General features: G+C 34.8%; 1 protein-coding gene, 1 long non-coding RNA gene and 1 pseudogene across 2 annotated transcripts; 2 read left to right on the top strand and 1 right to left on the bottom strand.

Moving 5' to 3' along the window:
* Positions 1–1,538: 1,538 nt before the first annotated feature.
* Positions 1,539–3,027, top strand: LOC130723643 (uncharacterized). The gene is made up of 3 exons (XM_057574751.1): positions 1,539–1,845; positions 1,942–2,042; positions 2,784–3,027. Exons 1-3 carry the CDS (start codon positions 1,601–1,603, stop codon positions 2,837–2,839), a joined length of 402 nt encoding a protein of 133 aa, XP_057430734.1. The 5' UTR covers positions 1,539–1,600; the 3' UTR covers positions 2,840–3,027.
* Positions 3,028–5,486: 2,459 nt separating this feature from the next.
* Positions 5,487–9,750, top strand: LOC130725752 (pentatricopeptide repeat-containing protein At1g26900, mitochondrial-like; annotated as a pseudogene).
* A 3,897-nt stretch (positions 9,751–13,647) lies between these two features.
* LOC130723645 (uncharacterized) lies at positions 13,648–15,694 on the bottom strand. The gene is made up of 3 exons (XR_009014314.1): positions 15,228–15,694; positions 14,989–15,058; positions 13,648–13,955 (listed from the first exon to the last, which is right to left on the bottom strand). It is a non-coding gene; the product is annotated as an uncharacterized LOC130723645 (long non-coding RNA).
* Between the last annotated feature and the right edge of the window lie 7,135 nt (positions 15,695–22,829).

Raw genomic sequence — 22,829 nt, 5'->3', positions numbered from 1 at the left:
CGGACAATACATAATTTTTTTGCAGCAGAATTGAGATATCATACTAATCTTTAACAAAATGTTACTTTGTTTAATAACTTTCTACTTACCCAAAGCATGTAACGTTTCCTCCTCTGTGGCATATCTCCACATCACCTGAAATAAGTTCAAACTAAGATGAGCTAGAGATAAAATGAAAATAGGTGAATTTCAACCTATTTCTGTTGTGTACCTCTATATTTTCTTAAGAACCTCGAACTTGAAAATGAAAAAATGAAAAACACAAAAAGCAAGCAAAAAAATTTAAATTTAAAATGACTGAATGATTGTGTATGAGACCAAACCAACCCTGCTTTCCATCACAACAATCCATACCAAACCAACCCCTTCTCTTCGAATGACTCCCTAATTATAGTTCATTACAATATTACTATTGAAGGAAAATGGCCCAGACTTAATATGGCATGGAACAAATATATACAGAATTAATATGAGAAGTTGAGAATTCAAAGCCAATATATGTAATGTTAACACTACATGATTGGATCGATAGATCATGACCTTATAATATTTACCTAAACAAAGCACGCGAATAACACAGAGCATGCAAAAGTAGTCAATGACACCTAGGAATCCCAAGAGGTTGATGATTTTGGTAGAAGGCTCATCCTAATGGGCTTATGGTTATTGGGTCTTATGCACTTTATCCTTTACTATCTATAGTTCATTAACATAGTTTTAATGTCCAAACTCTTATTAGGTATCAACTTTTAAAATATTCTCTTTATTAGGATGATGCCACTTGTTGGTAATCTAGAGAATTATGTTTAGTTATAAATTGTACCTTTTGCTCTTGAATAGATAACAAGAAAATTGATCAAGTCTTTATTTTCTATCATTTTCTTATCTTTTTCTTATTTTAGATTTTAGGGTTCTATTGTTCTTGGCTTGATAGGAACTAGCTTCCTATCATAAACCAATTCCTATTGAAAATATACACCTTCAAAAGTTTTCTTTAACATATTTAACAATTTCTTTTTCCGCTACTTTGAATGTTGATTGCTGCCATTTAGTGAGTTTCTTTTTACACGCCTCCACTCTCTCCATCATGTTCTTCCACTGATTTTGATCACTTATGTGGGGATTTCCCCGTGGGATCTCCCAAAGAGAGTTGCCTACCAACTGGAATTTTACTGATCACAGGAGGATTCGAACTCTCGACCTATGAGAAGGTGAGAATTAAACCTGGAACCTAAAGTCAATTGTGTCAACCCATGTAGGCAGACCCTATCTATCTTCTCGTTAGTAATGTAGTCATTCCTAGGGTTGCTCATCCATGTGAATTTGCACCTTGAGGGTCATGTCCATTATGTTTTAATTCTAGTTTTAGCTTGTACTAGTCTTAAGTTGAGATTTAAGTTAATCCCCGTTTCTTTAAGTTTTATTCCCATATCTGCACAAGAGTAAATCGGGCTATGTAACTAGCTGACCACCATCATGGGCCAAGTGGCCCATTTCAAAATTTCAATATTACAGCTTTTTATATATCCTTTTCTACCTCCATCCACACATTATATTTTGAGTTCATAGTTGGTGAAACCCTAGCCCCATTGTCGAAGACATGATGATGATCAAGCGTATGTTCCTGAAACCCTCTCATACTCAACAAACCTCCTCGTTACTGAAACCACCACCTCTGATTCGCAGCATCGCCGCCGCTATGTCCTATTCCTCTGGTGCGAAACCCCTCCACCATCCGAAAGCTGATACATCATCTTCTTCGGCTCCTGTGTCTCACATCGTCTTTACCAAGGCGTCCGCGGACAACAGTTACCCCATTCGAACCCTCTCGGCGGTCCTTGGCAGGTGAGTGCGTGCGTGCGTGATTCTATTTCTCTCCTATTCCCTTCCCGTTTGTTTAATTTCCTCAGAACAATCAACTCAAAATGTTATTGATTGCAGTGAGGAGGCTGCCAAGGAGGCTGTGGTGTACGATTTTGAAGATGGAATAAATTATCACTTCTCTGCTGTAATTACTCCTGAGAATGCTGTTCAACTTTTAAGTAAGTTTGGTTTTATGATGATGCAAGAAATTAGAGCACAGTGAATTATGGTTTCCTTGGTATCGTGAGTAGGATTAGATTAATAGGAAACCGTGCTCTTAGAGACAAATATGGATTCTTGCCCCTCTACTTGGAATTTCATTTCATAGTAATATGCTGCCAATTTGTTATTACTACTTCCCTAAGGGTTCTAAGCTAGGCTACTTCTAGAATAAGTTCAGTCCTCCAATTTCCAACACATAGGCACCGATCCGATCCGATAAACATGACTTGAGGCATCACCCATGACCATCCCCTAGTTTAACACTCATCCTTCAATGCCCATGGTTCTCTAAGCTTAATGACTTAACTAGCTTGGGAGAAATGGAATTATGTGTTACCTTTGGATTTTGACTGGGGGAGTAGCTGCACTCACAGCTCTTTTGACTGTGGATTAGACTTGAATTGTGAAACACATTTTTTGCACTTCTCCCTGGAGAACTTGTTGTCATCCGTGTAGCTAATTCCACCTTTCGAGCTACTCACATGGCTTGGGGTCTAGTTTTAGGATCATGTATTTGCACCCAAATTGGAATCTCCTCCTTCAAATAGAGATCTATACGATGACTTCGACAAGAAATTACATTTGTTTCATTGTCATGAATTCAGGCATCATTATCGTGCATGATTTGCTAATCTTTCATATTTCAATGCCCCCCAATCTATGCTTAACAGTTTCTGCTTGGTGTTTTAATTTTGCAGAGCAACCAGGTGTTCGTCGTGTTATTCGATCCAGGGGCTGTAAGATAATAAAGTAGGACGAAAGTAGGACGTCCGTGATCCTAATTTGCTCCAGTTTATGTGCTGTGTTGTGTTATTTTGTTTCATCAATAGATTGTAGTTTATCTAATTAATTACTAACTCATGTAGTGAGTTGTTTGATGCTTGGGAAGATATTATATATAGTATTATTTATATAAATAATTTATAAATATTAGTTATTAAATATTCACAAAATATTATAAAAATATTAATTCATTTCTGTGCATTATATTTTTATTGTGTAATTTTATATCACTTATATTACACGTAGTTATTTTTGTATTTCGTTTTTTTTTGAAACAATATTTTTTGTATTTCTTTATCTTCGTATAATATGTTTTCATATTATTTTGCTATTTTTTAAGCATAACATTTTCTTTACCCATTGCAATTATTATAATAACAATCTAAAGATGAAGTAATTGTAATTTTTTTTTTGTCTACATACCATTACTCTGTATACGTCTGATAGTAGCATAGGGGTTAGGGGGAACAGAGTTGAACACAACCCTGTTTCTCCCTTTCCAGGTAGCCCACACAGTGAGGCAGTCCATTGGTTAGGGGCCCCAAAATCAAGGCCCCTTGAGTAGCCGTTTGTTCAGTGTAATTTAGTCTTCCCAGGAGCCAATTATCAAAGCTAGACAAACCTTGTGCTGAGGCAGTCCATTGGTTAGGGGCCCCAAACCATACTGCTCTTGTCCAAGGACAGAGCAGTACTGCATGTTCAATTGTTTCCGGTGCTTCCCCACACAGCGTACACATATCTGATCTTGCAATTCTTCTTTGCGCCAAATTAGCTTGGACCGCCACTGCATTTTGACAAGCCTTCCACATAAACATTTTCACCTTTTGTGGGAGCGTATTGTTCCATATGGTTTTCCACACCTCATTTGGAGTGGAGTAAGAGGTTGTGCTGTGTTGAGGGATCTCATTAGCCGCTGCACGCGGCAAGTGGTAGCTTGTTTTGATATTGTAAATGTCATTTGTTGTATGGGGCCAGATGAATTGGCCTCCTTCTCCTGTGAGGCCAATGGGAGTTTGGAAGATTTTTAAGGCTATATTAGGGGGAAAATCTTCCTTACCTGGTTGATGTTCCATTCCCCTAAGTGATTGTCTGTCAAAGCGCTAAGTGTCGAGCCCACTAGTACCGAGAGATCAATAGGAGAGGGAAGAATTTCTCGAGTCCATAACCATCTGTCCTCCCATATTCTAATTGACTCACCATTGCCTACAAGCACTTAAAAGTAACTTAGAGCATCTCCAATGCAAGGTTCTTAGTTCTTATTTTTGAGTTAAGAACTAAGAACTGAGTTCTTAATCACTGAAGTTGATGACGTGGAGCTAGGTTCTTATATGATGAGGAATATATTAACTCCAGGAGTCAATTAAAAAACATACTCCCAATCTTAACCATTGATTTTATTAAAATATAACGGCTGAGATTAAAACTTAATTAAACTCTTTCCTTGAGTTGTTGCAGGCTGCACATCCAAGAGAAAATTTATGTTGATCGGAGTTGTTGTCTTACTGCCCTTTATTCTCCATCAAATTACACAAAGTGGCTATTGGGTGAAAAAGTTGGCCTCCACCCAACATAGAGTATTGTCTATTGGGGATTAGACAAAGTGGTTTTATTCTTTAGGATGTTTTAAGCCAATTCGCAAGCCAATTCTCTGCTTGGGTGAAAAAGTGAAACATTGTGAAACATTAATTCCCTTTCTATGTCTCTTGTGTTGTGGCCCTTTTACAAATATTTGTGATGTATTTTTGATTTCTCGACATTGGACGATGGATTGGATGTGAGAGAGGAGGAGAGGTGCAAGATTCTAATTGAGAACCATGTACGTGCTTTCTCAGGGCCGGTTCCGGCAATAGTGCAAGGAAGGTTCAGATGAGATTAATTAGGTTTTAATCTCAGCCATAATATTTTAATAAAATCAATGGTTAAGAGTGGAAGTATATTTTTTAATTGACTCCTGGAGTTAATATATCCCTTCTCTTCTTATATAAGAAGTTTTACTTTTTGAGTTCTTAACATAAAAAGTCAATTTTTTCTCTGTCATTCATTCAATTTAAGTGTTGAATTATCATTTAAATTTAAATTATATAGAAATAAAAAATATTAATATAATGGTATTGTGGGACATGATGAACAAATGAATAGTGTGAAGAACTAAAAACTCATGGTTGAAGTAAAATTGCAAAGAGTTGCTTAAACACATGTGACAGTACTTGCCCACATGAATAGTGTTAAGAACTAAAAACTAAGAACAAACATTGGAGATGCTCTTATAAGTGATAAGTCAGAAATAAGCTGAGTCAAACACTAAGAATGAAAAACTTAATAAAAATAAAATAATAACTTGTGAATATCATGGGGTCACTTTCATTCTTTGAATGCCTATCAAAAAAGAAAAACTTTCATTCTTTCAATTCTAATTGTTGGGTTGACCCAAAGCAAAAAGTATATATAAAAAAGCCCAATAGGATGACCAAACAAACAACTGAGTAAAAAAACGACATACTCTCCCTCTCTTTGTTATTCATGATTTTTGCGTAAAGCACAGTTACTTTCAAGTTTCAACCTACGAGGCTACAACAACATGCATAGCATCGCAAACACCACTCTTGCATTGTTGAACTCATGCAAAAAGCCCGCATGGTCAAGACCACTCTCAGCAAGCTTCTCTATGCTTCCATTCTCGATATGGACTATGCAACCTCCATTTTCAGCGACATTCAAACCCCCAATCTTTGTTTGTTGATGTTAAGAATACCCTTTTGCGTTTCTATTGTGCTTGTAGAAGAATTGAAGATGCACATAAGCTGTTTGATGAGTTTCCTGAAGGGAATGACTTGGTCTCTTGGAATTCGGTTTTTGATTTGTTTACGAAGATGTGTTGGAGTGGGCTTATAGCTAGTGCTTCCACCGTCTTGATCCTTTTGCCAGCAGCCGGTGATACAGGGAACTTTGTTGTTGGGAAGTCCCTCCATGGTTACTGTATCCAAATTGGATTTAGTTCTCATTTAAATGTCCTTACTGCATTGATAGATATGTATGTGAAAACAGGACTTGTGCATTGGGGGCGTAAGATTTTTGATAGTCTTGTTGATAAGGATGTTGTCTTATGGAATTGTTTAATAGGAAATTATGCAAGGAATGGTCTGGTAGGAGAAGCATTGTATTTATTACAGAAAATGAGAATTCAAGGAATGAAAACTAATTCTTCTACCTTTGTGGGGCTGCTTTCAGCTTGCCCTGCATCCGAATCTATACATCTAGTTCGTCACGTTACTAGTTTTATTGAAGAGGAGAAACTACAACTGGATGCAATTCTGGGAACAACTCTAGTTGATATGTGTGCTAAATGTGGCTTTCAAGATGAGGCTATGGGCATATTTGAGAGGATGGAAGATAAAGATGTGAAATCTTGGACAGCCATGATTTCAGGTCATGGAGTTCATGGCCAGCCAACTAAGGCCATTAAACTTTTCAATAAGATGGAGAACGGGGGGGTTTAGACCAAATGTAGTCACCTTTTTGGCAATTCTGACTGCTTGTAGTCATGGAGGACTTGTAATTGAGGGGATGGATATTTTTAAGCGCATGGTTCAGGAATATGGCTTTTCACCACAGATTGAGCAATATGGATGCCTTATTGATCTCTTGGGTCGAGCAGGAATGCTACATGAAGCATATAAACTAATCAAGAGCTTGCCAATTAAGGGTGATGCTACTGCATGACGTACACTGCTTTCTGCTTGCCGAGTCTATGGAGATGTTAAATTGGCGGAATGTGTGAAAGATGTCTTAGACAACATTTATGCAGTGCATCCAACAGATTCCCTCCTCATTTCAAGCACTTATGCAGCTGCTGGAAGAATCTCAGATCTTATACCAATGCAAGAAATAAAACAAACAAATGTTATAGTAGAAAATTATGGGTTACATGAAAAAAGGGAGGAAGTACAGTAAAGGAAGCTGGACTCAGCAGGGTTGTAATTGATAATTAGGGATATAAGAATACTATAGGTTCACCAACAAGCATTATCTCTATTACACAAAATGGTGGCCTCTGTTGTGCACGAAAACTGCAAATGCAAGGTCTGATTACGATAGGTTGACTGTATTAGTCCTTTCTTCAATTGCTTTTGTTGGTTTTGACTTTTGACCATATATAAGATTTTAAACTTTATGTTGAAATTTATTCACAAGTTAGAAACTGAGAGTGAGGACAGAGGGTGAAGCACTGGTATCATTTAAGGATTTGAGCTCATCCATTGGTAGAAGCCTCTAAAAATCTGGATTCAAAAAATCCATTGAAGATACTGGCAAAAACAATTCCTCTTGTGAGGGCAGGTTAGTTTTATCTTTTTTGTTTTCAAAGATAATTGTAAATTACAAATTAAAGGACAGAGAGAAAGATTGCAAAATGATATTTTCCATACGACCTTGTTGATAATTGGATTAAGATCATGAAATTTTATATACCAATATTATAATCTTTTATTTTTGCTTCAGTTTATTGCGATTATTTTCAAGTGTTCTATTCCATGTTCCAACCACAATATTCTACCACGTCCATATTGCACGCTCTCTTAGAAGCACCATGCCCGAATATTTCCTTGCTTGTGTGTTGTCTCATAGATGCTTTGTTTTGATACTTTGATTTTTTATCATGGATTTAATTTTCTTTTGATTCAAATTTTATCAAAATATAATCATTCTGGCATATTTCTTCTGTTCTTCACATTTTTCTTTATCCAGAGAGCTTGTGATAGGAACTGGATATATTGAATGAAGAAAAGTAAAAGGTTGCTGAGTAATTGGAGAGACTCAGCCAGTCTCCCTAAGTCCCATACCCCAAATGATCCAAAAGATATCAATACTCACCCTAAACTCTCTATTTATCGCCAACATGCCTCACTCACTAACTCACCCGCTAATTAACCCACTCTCACTAATTGAGTGTGTCTAACAATAGAGCTTGCCATTCATCATTGAGCAGCTTAAAGCTCTAGGTTCTGAAATGATGCCAACTGTGCTGTGGTGGTGTGTTCTAATCTATTTTTCTGAAATGATTAATTATGTGTGAATTGTATGGCTGCATTTTTACTGCATCGCTTAAAGTTTGTCTTGTTTTGCCTCTTATCTTATGGTGGTTAACTGGTTGTAAATGCATCTAAATAATCTATTTGATTGGCATTTTTCCTTTTTCTTTAGCTTGTTGGAGGGACTGACGTGGTGCAACCATGCAACAATCCATCAAGTTAGCAAGGCTAAGTCATATTATTGTAAGCATTACTATTGCTCTATCCATGCTTTGATTTCCTTTGTTGCTTTGCACACCCGGAATATCAGGGTCATAGTTGAGTCATATCCAAATGTAGCGTCTGTGGATAAATGTAACTCATGTTTTACCGAAGAAATGCTCTATATGGTCTTATTTAACTGGTCGGATTTAAGTCAGAATTTTGTTGAATATATGATTTCTCTTGTTTAGAGATAGATTGCTTAATGATCATATTTATTGGCCTGAATTCTAACTGTCAGTATTTATGAGATTGCTGATACAGAGTCTACTATCAAAGAAAGTCGCAAGCTTGAACACACAAATGAGTTAAGGTAAATGGGTTACAAATTTCTCCATGGCCAATTTCTGTTTTTATTGCTCAATTTTGATGTCATACTTGAACCTTGAGGAGATACCCATTGTACCTCTACTAATTCATTATTTTTCATTCTATATATCCCTGTTTGTTATCAGGAGATTTTTTTACTAACTACCCTTGTTTTTGTTCTGGTGTTCATGAAAGACAATGATGCATAATCTTCACCATTATGAGGTCCTCCGCATAGGTACATGGCCATGATGGGTCTTCTAGTACATGCTGACTTACTTTCCATCGTTTTCCATGTAGAGTACACTGAAAAATGAAAATAGGTCACTCCACACACGGTGAGAGAATCATATAACCAGATTTCTCGTGGATATAACTGTTTTCCCCTTTTTGGTATCAGAAATGAAGAGAACCATTTATCTTGGGAACATTTAAGTTTTAAGATGATGATATTATGCTAAAGTTACAAAAAGAAGAGGGGAAAAAATGGGCAATATAATAATGTGGTTCCCTAAGCCCTGTTTCCTTCTACCCCAAAACTGAAAGAGTTCTCCTTTCATTGTTGACATTGTTGCTTTCTAATTGGACAATTTCTACTTTCTACTCTACAGCTGTTGAAGGATTGATGTGCTACAAGAATCCTTAAAATAAGATTACTGTAGTACTAGTACCTGCTAGACTGCTAGTGACGAGGAAATCTTGGGCGCAACTGGCACTTTCAAGTAACAAAATGTACAGTGCTCCATTCTTCTAAGTTCTAACAGTGATCTAGTTTGCTAGTTTCTGAAGATGCAATTTGTAAAGTTGCTAGGTTGCAAACAAGTGTATTGTAAATGTAAACATAAATGAGCACACTTGTAAACTTAAATGAGCATGTGTACAGGAGATGAGATGCTGAAGCGATGCAAAGCTATTTTGTGAGAAAGGAAAAACAAAATAGTCAGCTTTAATATACAGATGGATGTAGATGATAAAAGTCAGTTACGAAATGTATTCTGGGCAGATGCAAGGTCTAGGGGAGCATATGAGTATTTTGGTGAAGCCATAACGTTTGATACCACTTACTTAACAAATAAGTATGATATGCCTTTTGCTCCATTTCTTGGAGTAAATCATCATGGTCAATCTATCTATGTTGCTAGGTTGTGCTCTATTGTCAAATGAGGACACTCAAACTTTTACTTGGGCATTCTCTACGTGGTTAGAATGTATGCATGGACATGCTCCGAATGCTATAATTACTGATCAAGATAGAGCAATGAAAAAAGCTATTGAGATTGTTTTATTGAGATTGTTTTTTCAAAGGCTCGTCATCGATGGTGCTTGATAAGTGTCATTTACCTAGTTTTGATATGCAATTTAGACACTTATCTTTGTGATTAATGAGTTATATTTGATAACTTCACCCTCTTTTGATTAGAACTTCTTGATATGTGAAATTTAGTTAGAATATGCACAAGAATTGATTCTAATCTCAAAAAGTGTTGTAGGGTTGAAGATTGAAGAAAATGCAAGCTTTGAATAGGAATTACAAATTTGAAGTTCCTGAATGTCAAGCGCTTCTCAAAGGCTGCCGGGCGCTTCTGGCGGTCAAGGTCACTTTGAAGAAAGCGGAGTGTCGGGTGCTCCTCAGAGACCGCCGTGCACTCTATATGACGAAATTTCCTATTTAAGCCCTCTCTTTAGAAATCTGTAGAGAGAGGAGGATTATAACAGAACCCAAACAGAGGGAAACACTTGAGAGACAAGGGGAGAAGTTTAGGAGACTAGAGAAGAAGCTCCGGAGGTCGAATTCGGCGACGAGACACCGCGACGGATTCGGTTCTTCTCATTCTTCTTCTCTATTTGTAAAGTTATCCACGAAAATGGATAACTAATCTCCCTTTTGTTGGGATTTGATGTAGTTGTATGATACTTATGCTTTCTATGTAATTTTCTTTTATATAAAGCATGCTTCTTGTCTATGGTTTAGTGGTTTTCTCTTGATCTTCATGCTATATCTTAGATTGATCACCTAGGATATTTTGCTTCATTCGACTTGTGAGCGAAAGCTACAACGTTTTGAGTCCGAACTAGATTTAATCACCTAATAATCCTAATTGCTAGACATAGAGTTAGGTTTGTTAGTCACTTAAACACCTAAACTTCATGATAATTATCTTTCTTAATCATGTGAGACATCAATTAATGTTTAGGATTAGATAGTTATTGTTATCTATTCATGCGAGACATCGATGAAGTAGGTTGAACTGGTGTATATGAATCATATTGTTAGACTTGGTTTGTATTTGAATCACTAGAATACACAGAGGTCATTCAATGAAATCTAATCCCAAATATTACACCTCTCAGAGGACGACAAAATCCGTATCTGCTTTACTATGATTGAATCTTAAGGGTTTAGTTCCAAAGCAGTGCATATGGTCTTATACAAAATTTAGCTCCCTTCAATCCAAATCAAGAACATATTGGTGAAGTGAGTGAGGTGCGAACATAAAACTTACTACTGTGTTAATCTATTTATCTTATGGAAATAGCTGATAAAAAACTATATTTATATGGCAGGTTCCAAATTGTTCTCAAGCCATATACCATAATGTTGTTACCTTCTTTGAACCTTTACATGTATAACTCATTATTGTTGTCAATGTGATTATAATTTTATATAAAATCACCAACTATTTTGTCCTTGTTTTCTTTATGTAGGCACAACACCATATGGATAATCATCCATCATCATGAAGATATGATTGCCAAATACTTGGTCTGAATGATCTTGCATCATAAAAAAGCCGTGAAGAAACCACTTCTTTGAGACATGAGAGTCTTATTTTCTACTTTCGATTGCATAAATGTTGATGTCGTCAAAAGAAGAGATTACTTTTGTAACTATTTATCTTTAAGTTGTTGGCATAGAAGTCATTTTTATCATGATGATTGTTTTTAGGTTTTTATCAGATTGTTACTGTATAGGTGGTCTTGAAACCTGTTCAGATTTGGGTGTTCAAATTTGCTCCTCTTGGCAATAGCTTTGCAATGTCACTTTTAATGTGTTATGTAAAGAACAGGGTGAAGAAATATGAATATTGCTGGTTTTATCAGATTATTACTGTTCAGATTTGGTCTTGAAACCTGTTCAGATTTGGATGTTCAAACTTGCTCCTCTTGGTAGTAGCTCATTGATGTCACTTTTAATGTGTTTTGAAAAGAAAAAGGTGGAGAATATGCATGTTGCTGGTTCAAGCATCACTTTTTTTGGGGGGATTATTAAACTAAATTTCAACAATCTATTGACTGTTTAAGTTCGAGGTTATTTTTTTCCTTTTATGTTTTGACTTATAAGACAGGTCGTGAATCTCAGCAAATGTTTATTTTAGAAAATATATATATCAACACCAAACTTTGCAAAATAATACTAGTGGATTTTTGCTGAAATGTATTGAAATGAAAGCACAAGGGGTGCTTAACCCATACACATGGAAAAGGCTCTCAAAATTAATCAAAGAAACTCAAAGCAGCAGCTATGCCATTGAAGTAATTTTAAAATTTAATAATATGATAAATTATTAAGTTAATTTGAAATATTTTAGATTAAATCATAAGTTTTTAATATTATTAAAATAGTTGTAATAACATTATTTATTCTAAATAGGTGTACATGTTCCTAGACCAAGAACATAATTTTAAATTTATAACTTTAATAAGTTATAACTTTAGTATCGTAAAATATTATTGAGTTTAATTATTATGCACTGATAGGGTAAAAATTGTTTACACAATCATCCAATTAAAATTGACGTATTTGCCATGTCATAATTAAATATTAATTTAAAATAGAAAATAAAGAAATTATAATTGGATACATGTGTAAAATTCTTGACACTATAAGTTTAATTTTTTCAACTTTAGTCATAATTATTTTCCTTTATTATGCTTCCTCAAGTCATTTTTACTAATATACTAGATATAATACTCGTGCGTTACACGAGTTTATTTACAATATTATTTAACATTATATAAAATTATTAATAATATGAAAAATTATTAATTTAATTATAGATATTTAAATTATGAAAATAAAATTAAGTAATAAGTGTTTAATGTCATGAAATAAGTTTTCATATCATTTTTTATACTTTATGCTTGGAAAGTCATTTGCTGTGACATGTCAAGACCAAAAAGAATAAATTAATTTTAACTTTTTGAATTATAATAAGTGATAACTTTAATAGTTTTTTGACAAAAAAAAATAGCCAAAAATATTATCTTGTGAATTTAATTATTTTTTCAACTTATTTGGTTTGCGAATGTTTTCTCACAGCCGATAGAAATGAGACTAATCCCTTGAGACTCTTCGATCACGTTAAGTGGATAGGTAAGGCCTCTCACGACAAATATTTATTCAACTTTGACTATTATTATTTTTCTCTATTATGCTTGCTCGAGTAATTTTTACTAATATATCATAGATCAAAAAATATATTTAAACATTATTTCAATAATGCACATATTTATTATAGTTAATATATATTAAATACCTTTTAACGGAATTTTTCAAATTTTAAAATATTTAATCCACATATTATTAGTCATTGAATATTTTTAATTTTTAATATTTGTCAATTGCAAAACTTAAGATAATTTCAGTGTTTTTTTAAGTCAATTTTAAGTTGATGAATGTAAGTAGTTGGACATTTTTTACAATACAATTTTTTCAGTTTTTAATTATTTTTAATATATAATTACAAATGTTGAGAGTCTTATGGTTTAATATATTTAATGTAAAACCCAAGTCTCCTTTACATATAAACTAGAAATTAAACCCGTGCGTTGCACGGTTTTTTTTTTAAATAGTAATTTTTAATTGTGATATTTAAATTTATATAGAGGTAAAAAAAATGTAAATGGAAGAAGCTTTGGAATATCAAAATACATATTAATTATAATTATATTGAAGAAGTTCATTAAAACTTTATTGTGCGCTACATTTTTAGTATATTGTGCATATTTTTCATCTTTCTCAACAATAAGTATATTCAATTTGGTGGTGTTACTCTAGAAAACACAAGGTGATTGTCACGACCCAAAATCCTAAGCCGTGACCGGCGCACAGACTACCACCCTAGTCTGGCAAGCCTCATCCTCATAGAATCATTTTTCAAACAATTTATTCAAAATAAACTTGTACACATAATATATAAGATTTCAGCAAAATCTCTTTTGTAGTTCCAATAGCTACAAATAACATCTGCCAATAAGTTCTTCCGTAGCTAGTATTTCAAGTAAAATATAAAATCAACTCGAGCACTCAAGTGCCAACTCTTGAAAATAAAATAACAAATAACAATCCCAAATTTAAATCCACCTAGGACTCCCTATAGCTGCAGATGACCAAGATTGCATAAAAGACACCAATATGACAACCTGCCAAAGGAAATAAGCTGAATGATCTGAAACTGACAACAGTCTGCTACTCAGTTGCCTGAAAATCTGTGGAGAGAAATACGGAATGGGGTAAGTCACAAAGACTTAGTGAGCAGTCAACAACCACCATGAACAGGAAGGGGAAACAGAATAGGCACGAGTTTTTCACTATCAGATCAGAGTGGATAATACACATAATATTAATAAAATTAATAATAACCATTTCAAATAAGAGATGATCAAGCTGCCAAGTTTATAAACAATTGTTTCAACGAAATTGAATAAAAATCATGTCAATCATATGAAAGCATTTCAAAATCAGAAATAAAATTAATAGGGTCACACATGTAGAACCATGAGGCGGCTCCATCGCGTTGATAGCCCTTTCCTCCTACGGGGTGGCCTTTCCCTAGGGGCGGCTCCATCTAACGGATAGCCCTTTCCTTTCTCAAGTCACATCGTGTCATCGGGGGAAGCTACATCTCGTTGATAGCCCTTTCCTCTTAAGGATTATCGTATCCAAGAGGCGGCTCCATCTAACGGATAGCCCTCTCCACCCGGAATCATGTCATATCTCATCAATCTCATCGGGGGAAGCTACATCTCGTTGATAGCCCTTTCCGTGCACTGGCGGATCCATCTAACGTATAGCCCTCTCCACCCGAAATCAAATAACTAGGTGCACCTAGGCCGTTACCTCCGTTAACGGCTACGGGGTTCTAACATGTATTCCCACAAAAACAGTTTCTCAAACCATATCAAGTCTCATCAACAGTATCAAAATCAGCTTTCCAATGCTCATCATAGCTTTTCAAAATAATATTCTCAACATCAACTTTTCAACGCTCATCAAAGCTTTTCAAGTTCACCATCTCAAATTTGCATAATTTCAAAATTAAACCAATGTCTTTCTCTTCACATATCAATTCATAAAACATGCTCAAAATCACTTCATAAAATCAGCTTTCAGAGTTCAAGAATGACAGTCAAACATATAAAAACATATTTCCCCAATTTAGATAAATAGGCAATATGATAAAGTAATTAAATCAGTTATAGGACTGTTAAAAATATGTCATAGCAGTTGAAAACCACTCACAACTACGGCGAGTCAACTGAACCGCTCTCAAAAGCTCCACGCCAACCGAACGAACCACTAGCCGATAAATCTGAACACCAAAATTTAACTTCAAACCTTCAGCATTAATTACCTTATGTCATACTACCCGTGAGCAATTATGAAATCCCCAATTATGTACCCAAAGCCCTAAAATAATTCTACTCAAGAATAATACACATTACAATATCATTCTCTAAATTTATGGGCTGTAGGTATACCTTAGTAAATCAAATAAGCAGTTCTGAAAGAGCGGGTACTCTTCTCCTTCGGAGCACAAACCCTAACTCCCAAAATATTTATCTCCAAATCCCTTCCACATGAATATTGAAATTCTCTTTCATGGGTGTGTATTTTGCACGGCGAGATTTTGTGCAGTTTGGCAAAAGAAGACCAAGAAAGTGAAGAAGAGAAGCGAAGGTTGTTGTTATCGCAAAGGCAAAGGGAAAAGAAATACGAGACAGAGAGTGAGAGAGACAATTTGCAAATGTTAGGATTTAGGATTAGTAATGGGGGGTGGGTACTGTTACGTGGATTTTGAGTAAGGAGGTATAATTTTTTTAGTTTTTTTTTTTTTTTTATCCTTTCTCCTAATCATATTTTTATAACAATAAAGATTATAGGAATTAATATATAATGAAACGGGTCGTTTCAGTGATAACTTCACATAGTTAGTTATCACTGATATAATTTAGTTTTTCTTAATTATATTTATAATTACTATATTTAGCAAATATTAAAATTTAAAATGCTTAACTATTGATTTTTTAACAAATCATTAAGTAAATGAAGCATTAGAAAAATACATAATAGAATTAGAAAACAACAGAAGCTCTAATCAAATAAAAAAGCGGAAAAATCCTCAATCCAGTGGTGGTGAGGCAGCCCATGTGAGGCATCTTGTAAAGCACGCAACTATTTGGAAGAAAAGTGTTACATGGAAGGAGAACTGAATTGCACAAGCACAATCGTCTGGAATCAAGGTGCGCATCATTTGCATCGAAGGATCCATCTCCCATGATAGCACATCTCCCACGATAGCACCCACGTCGTTATCATATCGCTCTGCTCCTCTTCATCGAATCCAAAAACCTTCCAAACCCATCAACATGTACCTCAAATACCATGGTGGCACCATCATTCTCGGTTCCCTCTGCATCCATGTTAAGTTTCTCTATTTCTATTTTCCCTCAGTCTCATTTCTTACAACCCATTTTGCTGCATCCATGTTGAAAAAGGTGATTTAATAACTTCCCTTGTTAAAATGTGCCATTATTGTAACAATTTCTTTCACTCCATTGTCTTAAAAAAATAAACTCAACTAAAGTTTCTAGCTACGTTATCATTTTCTACTCTTAATTTTAGCAGGTGTAATCAGTATAAGGATGCTACCTCTTTTCTTATTTTTTCCAGTTCCCATATTTTGGAAAGTTAAGAAAAACAACTCATATTTTAGGTGGTTGAAAAGGCATATTAAAAAGAAAAAGTAACTTGTTTGTTTCTGTTTTTCTAGTTTGCTAGGTGTGCTTGATGCCACCATCTAATGTACTGGATCTTCCTTTAATTTCTTTTATACAATTTGGATTTTAAAAAAAAAGTAACTACTTTTGGGTTTGGGGCGTTGAGACTGGTTTTCTAATTTTATGCCAGTGGCAATCCAAGCAAGTATCTTCAGTACTTATGTAATTGGAGCCAATTTGAAGTCATATTTTTCAATTGATTGAAATCTTTAAAATTTGTTTCCTATTCTCTATTATAATTGTTCATTCATTTTATGGTCATTGTAGTTATTTATAGATCCAGATTTGGTGCTAGGGAACATTTTGAGTGGTACGTACTTTCAAATTTGGCCAATGATGTGTTGGTGGCATGAAGATCGAAGTTCTTTTAAAGTCACTTGCACCAACTTCTAAAGTATATTTCTATGTTGTTGGACATTTGTTCTCTTTGATGGATTGAATTGGGTTGCTATTATTTTGTCCATTTTTTTTGAAAGGAAAAATTCATATATAATAGCACAAGGGGTGCTATACCCAAGTACAAACAGTTTAAACAATAAAGAGTAACCAAGCCACTTAGCCATAATGACAAATATGTAGGACAATATTGAGGAGTGAAAGATTCCTATTCTTATGAAATCCTAAGTGAAGAGTACAGTGATGTATTATATTTTACACTTACAAATTCAGTGATCATAGAAATTTCAGTGGTTCACATTTTGTTGTTGGCTGGAAAGGTAACTTGGCAAAAGTTTCCTTTCTGTTAGGTGTTGTGTATTAGTTTTTTTTATGTTAATGAGTTGTGTCACATAGATACACAAATGATGATGTATTTGAATGATTCAATTGGATGAACAAAATAGTATAGAAAAGCATAAGAGAGACTATAAAGTAGTTAACTACCTGATGAAGCAGCAAACACAATTTTTTTCCAGCCCTTAGTCTTGCAATGATTGTCCTGTAGAGAAAGTTTTTTCTAGTACCTCCATGTCGTAAACAAAGTAGAGCCCTCCAGTATTGGTGGTTGATAAGTGCCATTTTTACGTATATTTGAATTCATTTTAGGCACTTATCTTAAGTGATTCATGAGAAATCCTTATTAGTTCTCCTCATCTTGATTGGAATTTGTTATTTGATTGAGAATTAAGCTCAAATGTGTTTTATGATTGATTATATTCTCAAATTTTGATGTAGGGTCTAAGTTCTCAAGAAAAAATGTATATTTTCATGAGACTTGAAGAATTTTTGGATCATCAAGGTAGGTATAGGAGGCTAGAGAGAAGGCTTTGGAGCCGGTTTCATCGCCGGGGAACCGTCACGGATTCGGTTTTTCATTGTTCTTCTTCTCTTTTATGATTGTAAAGCTATCCATGGAAATGGATAGCTAATTTCTCATTTGTTGGGATTAGAACTAGTTGTTTTTATGCTCATGTAATCTATTTGATTTCCTTTCATGCAAATTTGATGTTTCTATGTTAAAGAATCAATGGTTTTCTCTTTTGCTTCATGCTATATCTCAGGTTGATCCCCTTGGGTATTTTGATTGATTCAAACTTGTGTAGGGAACTCACACGTTCTTGAGTCTGAACTAGAGTTAATCATATGTATCTTTGCCATGATTCAATGATTTTACCTTGTGCTTTATGCTTGTTTTGAATTGATCACCTAGAACATGAATTTAGGTTTAATAGGATGGTGGGAACTAGCTATTTAAACCTGAAATAGGTAAAATCATCTAATGATTCTAAGGTCTAGGGATAGGGTTAGATCATTAGTCCATTCAAACATCCATGCTTAATGCTACTCACTATTGTTAATCGATCAAGGGATTGAGGGTTAATATAGCTGAGTTGATAATCTTCTACGCCGGGGGACTGGGTAGTAAGATAAGAAATGGTGGGAGAAATCAATTTCATAGAACTATATTTGTATGTGAATCAATAGAATACATAGAGGTCAGACAACGAAACTCTAATCTCAGCAAAACTATCTACCTTGGTGAATCCAACTCTTTTATCTTCTTTATTTATGTTTTTATGTTTTTAAACAAACACCCAATATATTTGTAAACCATCATTTAAGTCTGTTAGCTATTGAACGGCATAAGTATTACACCTCCCTGTGGATACGACAAAACCCTTTACTATACTACAATTGAGTCTTGAGAGATTCAACGTAGAGTGGTAAAAAAATCTTTCAACAAATTGGCGCCGTTGCCGGGGAGGTGTGCCAATACTAATTGCATTGTAATAGTTTTCATTCTCGAATGATTGTGAATATAATGTATAGTTCTTGTTTTCAGTTTGTCTTTCCTTGTTGTTACTAATCTCTTGTGTTAGTTAGCTAGTTCAAGAGGAGAAACAACGAGAAGCTTCTGAATCACTACCTTCTTAAAATGTTTCAATCATCTCAGACATACTATGCTCCTGAAGAGGATAGGATTTCTAAGCTTGAGGATACCTGGGTGCAATTCATGCAATTGACAATGATTCATCAAAGGAATACTGAGACTTCCATCAAGAACTTGGAGAATCAATTGGGAAAGCTAGCTAATATGGTATATGAACATGGAAGAGCAATGGTTGAAGCACAAGTGAAAGAAAGTGATGAAGAAGAAGAAAAACCAAAAAAAGAAGAAACAGATCCAACCCTTCACCACTTACCGATTCCTTCAAGCTCTCCACAGGTAAAACATGAAGAGGATGAGGTAAGCTTTGAAGAATTTGATAATATATCACATCACCAACACAATGATGAAATTCTTAATGTTGAGCATATAGATGTTGTATTTGGTGATAGGTTTGATGAGCTGGCTGAATCCGATTCTTCAAAGAATTGTAAATTCTCATTCATTCATATGCATGCTAATAGCTTGGCATGTGAGTTGAGTGTAGGTGAATTGGTTTGGGTTGAGAAAATGAAGAAAAATAAAGAACTTTTGCTGGCTTGGAAAGCTTTTTATAGGAAATTAGATGAAATCCAAGTCAAACGGCCTAAGAAGAGGAAGGGGTTATATTATAACCCTTGTTTGTGGTCACCATGATTGTGTTTGCGTCAAGCTAATGACGTTAAACGAGCGCTTCCTGGGAGGCAACCCAGTGTTTTTATTGCTTTTGTTATATTTATGTGTTTTCATGTATTTTTAGAACTAGGGTAGTGATTTTGTGAAGCTTAGATTAAATTTGTGCTTTAAGGTGCTTCACAAGTTTTGATAGATATATTGAGTGTGTTTAAAGGTTTTGGAAGCAATGAAAGTGATGAATTTGGAATTTGAGGGATTGACTTGTGAAAATGCATGAAAACTGATTGAAATTTGGATCATGTGAAATTTCTTTTCAAAATCTGCAATTGAGAGTTGTAACAAGTCCAAATTTAGATTTAGCATGCATATGGATGGTTGGTGTGTATGGTTTGAGTGTTTTGCAAAATTCGGGGCATGAGGTTGTGAGTTTCAGTTGAAAAACTAGTCCCTCCTTGTCATTTTCTACATAAACAGTGCAAAATTGCATTTCAATCTTTTGAACAAGCTCTATTATGCATTAGGAAGTTGATATCTATGTGTTAGGATAGTTTCATTAGGAACTTGGTGAGTTTTGAGGTCACTTTATGTGTGAATGCTTAAATTAGTGCTTTTCTTGATCATGAGTGGTGATTTGAACTCTAAGGTCTTGAACAAGTTTTAAATGATGTTAATACATGATTTTGAGGCCTAGCATGAAGGAAATGTAAGAATTTCAAAATATGAGGTATTGAGTTGTGAACTAATGAAATTTGACCCTATTTGAACTTGAAATGTCTTATGTGCTAAATATGCTTCAATTTCTAATCTTAAGTTATGCACAAGTTTCTTAGGGCATTTGTATGTGTTTGGAGTGAATTGCATGTTCTAGAAATGATCACATCAAAATATGACATTTTGAGTTGTGAAAAGCATGAAAACTTGCTCTTGAAGCCTAGAAGTGTGAATTTTTGATAAATTGGGCATGTATGTTGAATCACAAGGTCTGGACATGTTTCAAATGACAAATGAGTGTGAATACATCAATTGGTTTGCTTGAAAAGTTTAAATCTCACATTTTGGTATGTTCACTTGTGATTAAAGAGAATTTGAGTTTTGGATACATGTGCCAATTTGATGCTTAGATTTTGGAGATTTGAATGAAAAAGATGTTTGGAATCCATTGCTACAGGTTTTAATGATCACTTAGATGGTTTTGATGAAGAACAAAAGGTGATAATTTTGCTTAGAATAGGATTTGGTGGTAAATGTTGGGAGTTGCTGTTTTTTTTACTGGTATAGGCCGCCTAGCGGGCCTCAGAAGCCGCCCAGCGGCCTAAAACACTGCTGCAGGTTGCTCAGCGCATCTCAGAGAGTGCTCAGCGATATCTCAATGACAGCACTACACTCTTTTCTTCAAACGAGCATAACTTCTTCAATTCTTATCGGATTTGAGCAAATGACCACTCTATGGAAAGCTATTTAAGTCTATTTTCATATGGACTAGGGTTGGAATTGTTTCAATGCTTTTATTTTCTCATTTATCCCTTGAACTCTAATATGTTTTTCTAGTGACTGTAAGGCAGATTAACAAAAGAATCATACAATTTGGCCTGAGGACAGTCCAATTCTCATGGAGGGAGAGAGAGATCAAGGATATAAGTAGAGAGCTTGGGTTCAAAGCATTCACATCATGATTGAGTCCTTTTCACTTTGTTTTTAGTGTCTTTTTAATAGTATAGTTTTATATATAGCACTTGTGTCTCGGATTTCCATGATTCTCTGACTGTTTCAATACTTGCATGACTATTGTAAGAATTGCTTGATATATGGTACGAAAATGAATGATTCCATGATTGAAATTGTGCTTGCACTCATTGATACCATGACTTGATATGATTGCATGATTTACTTGGAATTCTTGAAGCATAACATGAAAATTACTTGAAAATCAGGGTTATTTGAAACTTTTTAGCCTGTGAGGGAGTGTTCCTATACACTGTGAGTTGAGAGAACATCATTGAATTATATGGTTAACTTTGTTTGAGTCTCTTACAAACATTGGTTGCATGGAATTTCTAGGAAATGATCAAGGCATGTTTTGTTCTATATATATAGCTACTTAGCCAAATAGCCTACCTATGCCATTAAAATCCATTTGTTACCCCTTTGAGCCTGAAATTTGAAGATTTGTGTTTTGTTCATGATTATGACCCTTAAGCCTAAAAGAAAAACAATGACTTTCCTAAGCTTAATAAGCAAAGAGAGCATTCTTAGTGTGGGTTGTTTGCAAGTTGGGGGGAGAAGGCTTTTGTGCTAAAGTTTTTATGTGATTTGAATCCAATCTCTTTGTAAATATTGTCAAATATGTGCATGCTTCCAAAGAGAAAAAATGCAAAAAGAGAAAGAAAAAAAAAAGAACAAAAAGAACAAAAAGAACAAAAAGAGAATAAAGAAGAGATTGATGAAAAACAAAGGGTTGAGTTGAATTGAAAATGGTGAATGAGAGTTGGTTTAAAGCAAGTTGAGAGGAGTGAAGTGAAGTGTGATTGCTCTCTTTCCTTGTTGAGTTTCTTTGCATATCTTGAAAAACCAAACTCTTTGAAGCCTAGCCTCGTTACAACCTTTAAAAGTCCTTAGTGATCCTTGATTGCACATGTGACTTTGATGATTGAAGAGACATGTAACAATCTTGACTTCTGTGATTCATTGATGCATATGAGTGAAACACAGACCTTGCCTGATTTACATGCTATATCTTGGCTTGATTGAGTGATTCCCTGATCAAGAGTAATTGATTGTATGTCTATTGAGTTCCAGGTTGAATAAGTAGTTGTATTAATGTTATGCATTCTCTTGTGGGCATCATGTTTCTCTTTTGGATCATTGATTCAATCTTTGTGAGATCTTGTAAATTGAGCTTTGAAAAAGTTTTAGTCATGCTTGTTTGATTAAAGTCTTTACCTTTTGTTTGAGGACAAACAAAGTGCTAAGTTGGGGGGAGTTGATAAGTGCCATTTTTACGTATATTTGAATTCATTTTAGGCACTTATCTTAAGTGATTCATGAGAAATCCTTATTAGTTCTCCTAATCTTGATTGATATTTGTTATTTGATTGAGAATTAAGCTCAAATGTGTTTTATGATTGATTATATTCTCAAATTTTGATGTAGGGTCTAAGTTCTCAAGAAAAAATGTATATTTTCATGAGACTTGAAGAATTTTTGGATCATCAAGGTGCCCAGCGCTTGTCAGTGGCCGCCCAGCGCCTATGGCGGTTCCAGAAACCTAACCTTGAAGTAACTGGGCGCCCAGCGCCAATAAA

The sequence above is a fragment of the Lotus japonicus genome, chromosome 6 (genome assembly GCF_012489685.1).
Source record: "Lotus japonicus ecotype B-129 chromosome 6, LjGifu_v1.2".
Lineage (NCBI taxonomy): Eukaryota > Viridiplantae > Streptophyta > Magnoliopsida > Fabales > Fabaceae > Lotus > Lotus japonicus.
This window is presented reverse-complemented; position numbering and strand designations above follow the sequence as displayed.

Coding starts and splice junctions, on each gene's coding strand:
- LOC130723643 (XM_057574751.1), top strand. CDS start 1,601: ATGATGATGATCAAGCGTATGTTCCTGAAACCCTCTCATACTCAACAA. Junction 1,846..1,941: donor CTCTCGGCGGTCCTTGGCAG/GTGAGTGCGTGC, acceptor TATTGATTGCAG/TGAGGAGGCTGCCAAGGAGG. Junction 2,043..2,783: donor GAATGCTGTTCAACTTTTAA/GTAAGTTTGGTT, acceptor TTAATTTTGCAG/AGCAACCAGGTGTTCGTCGT.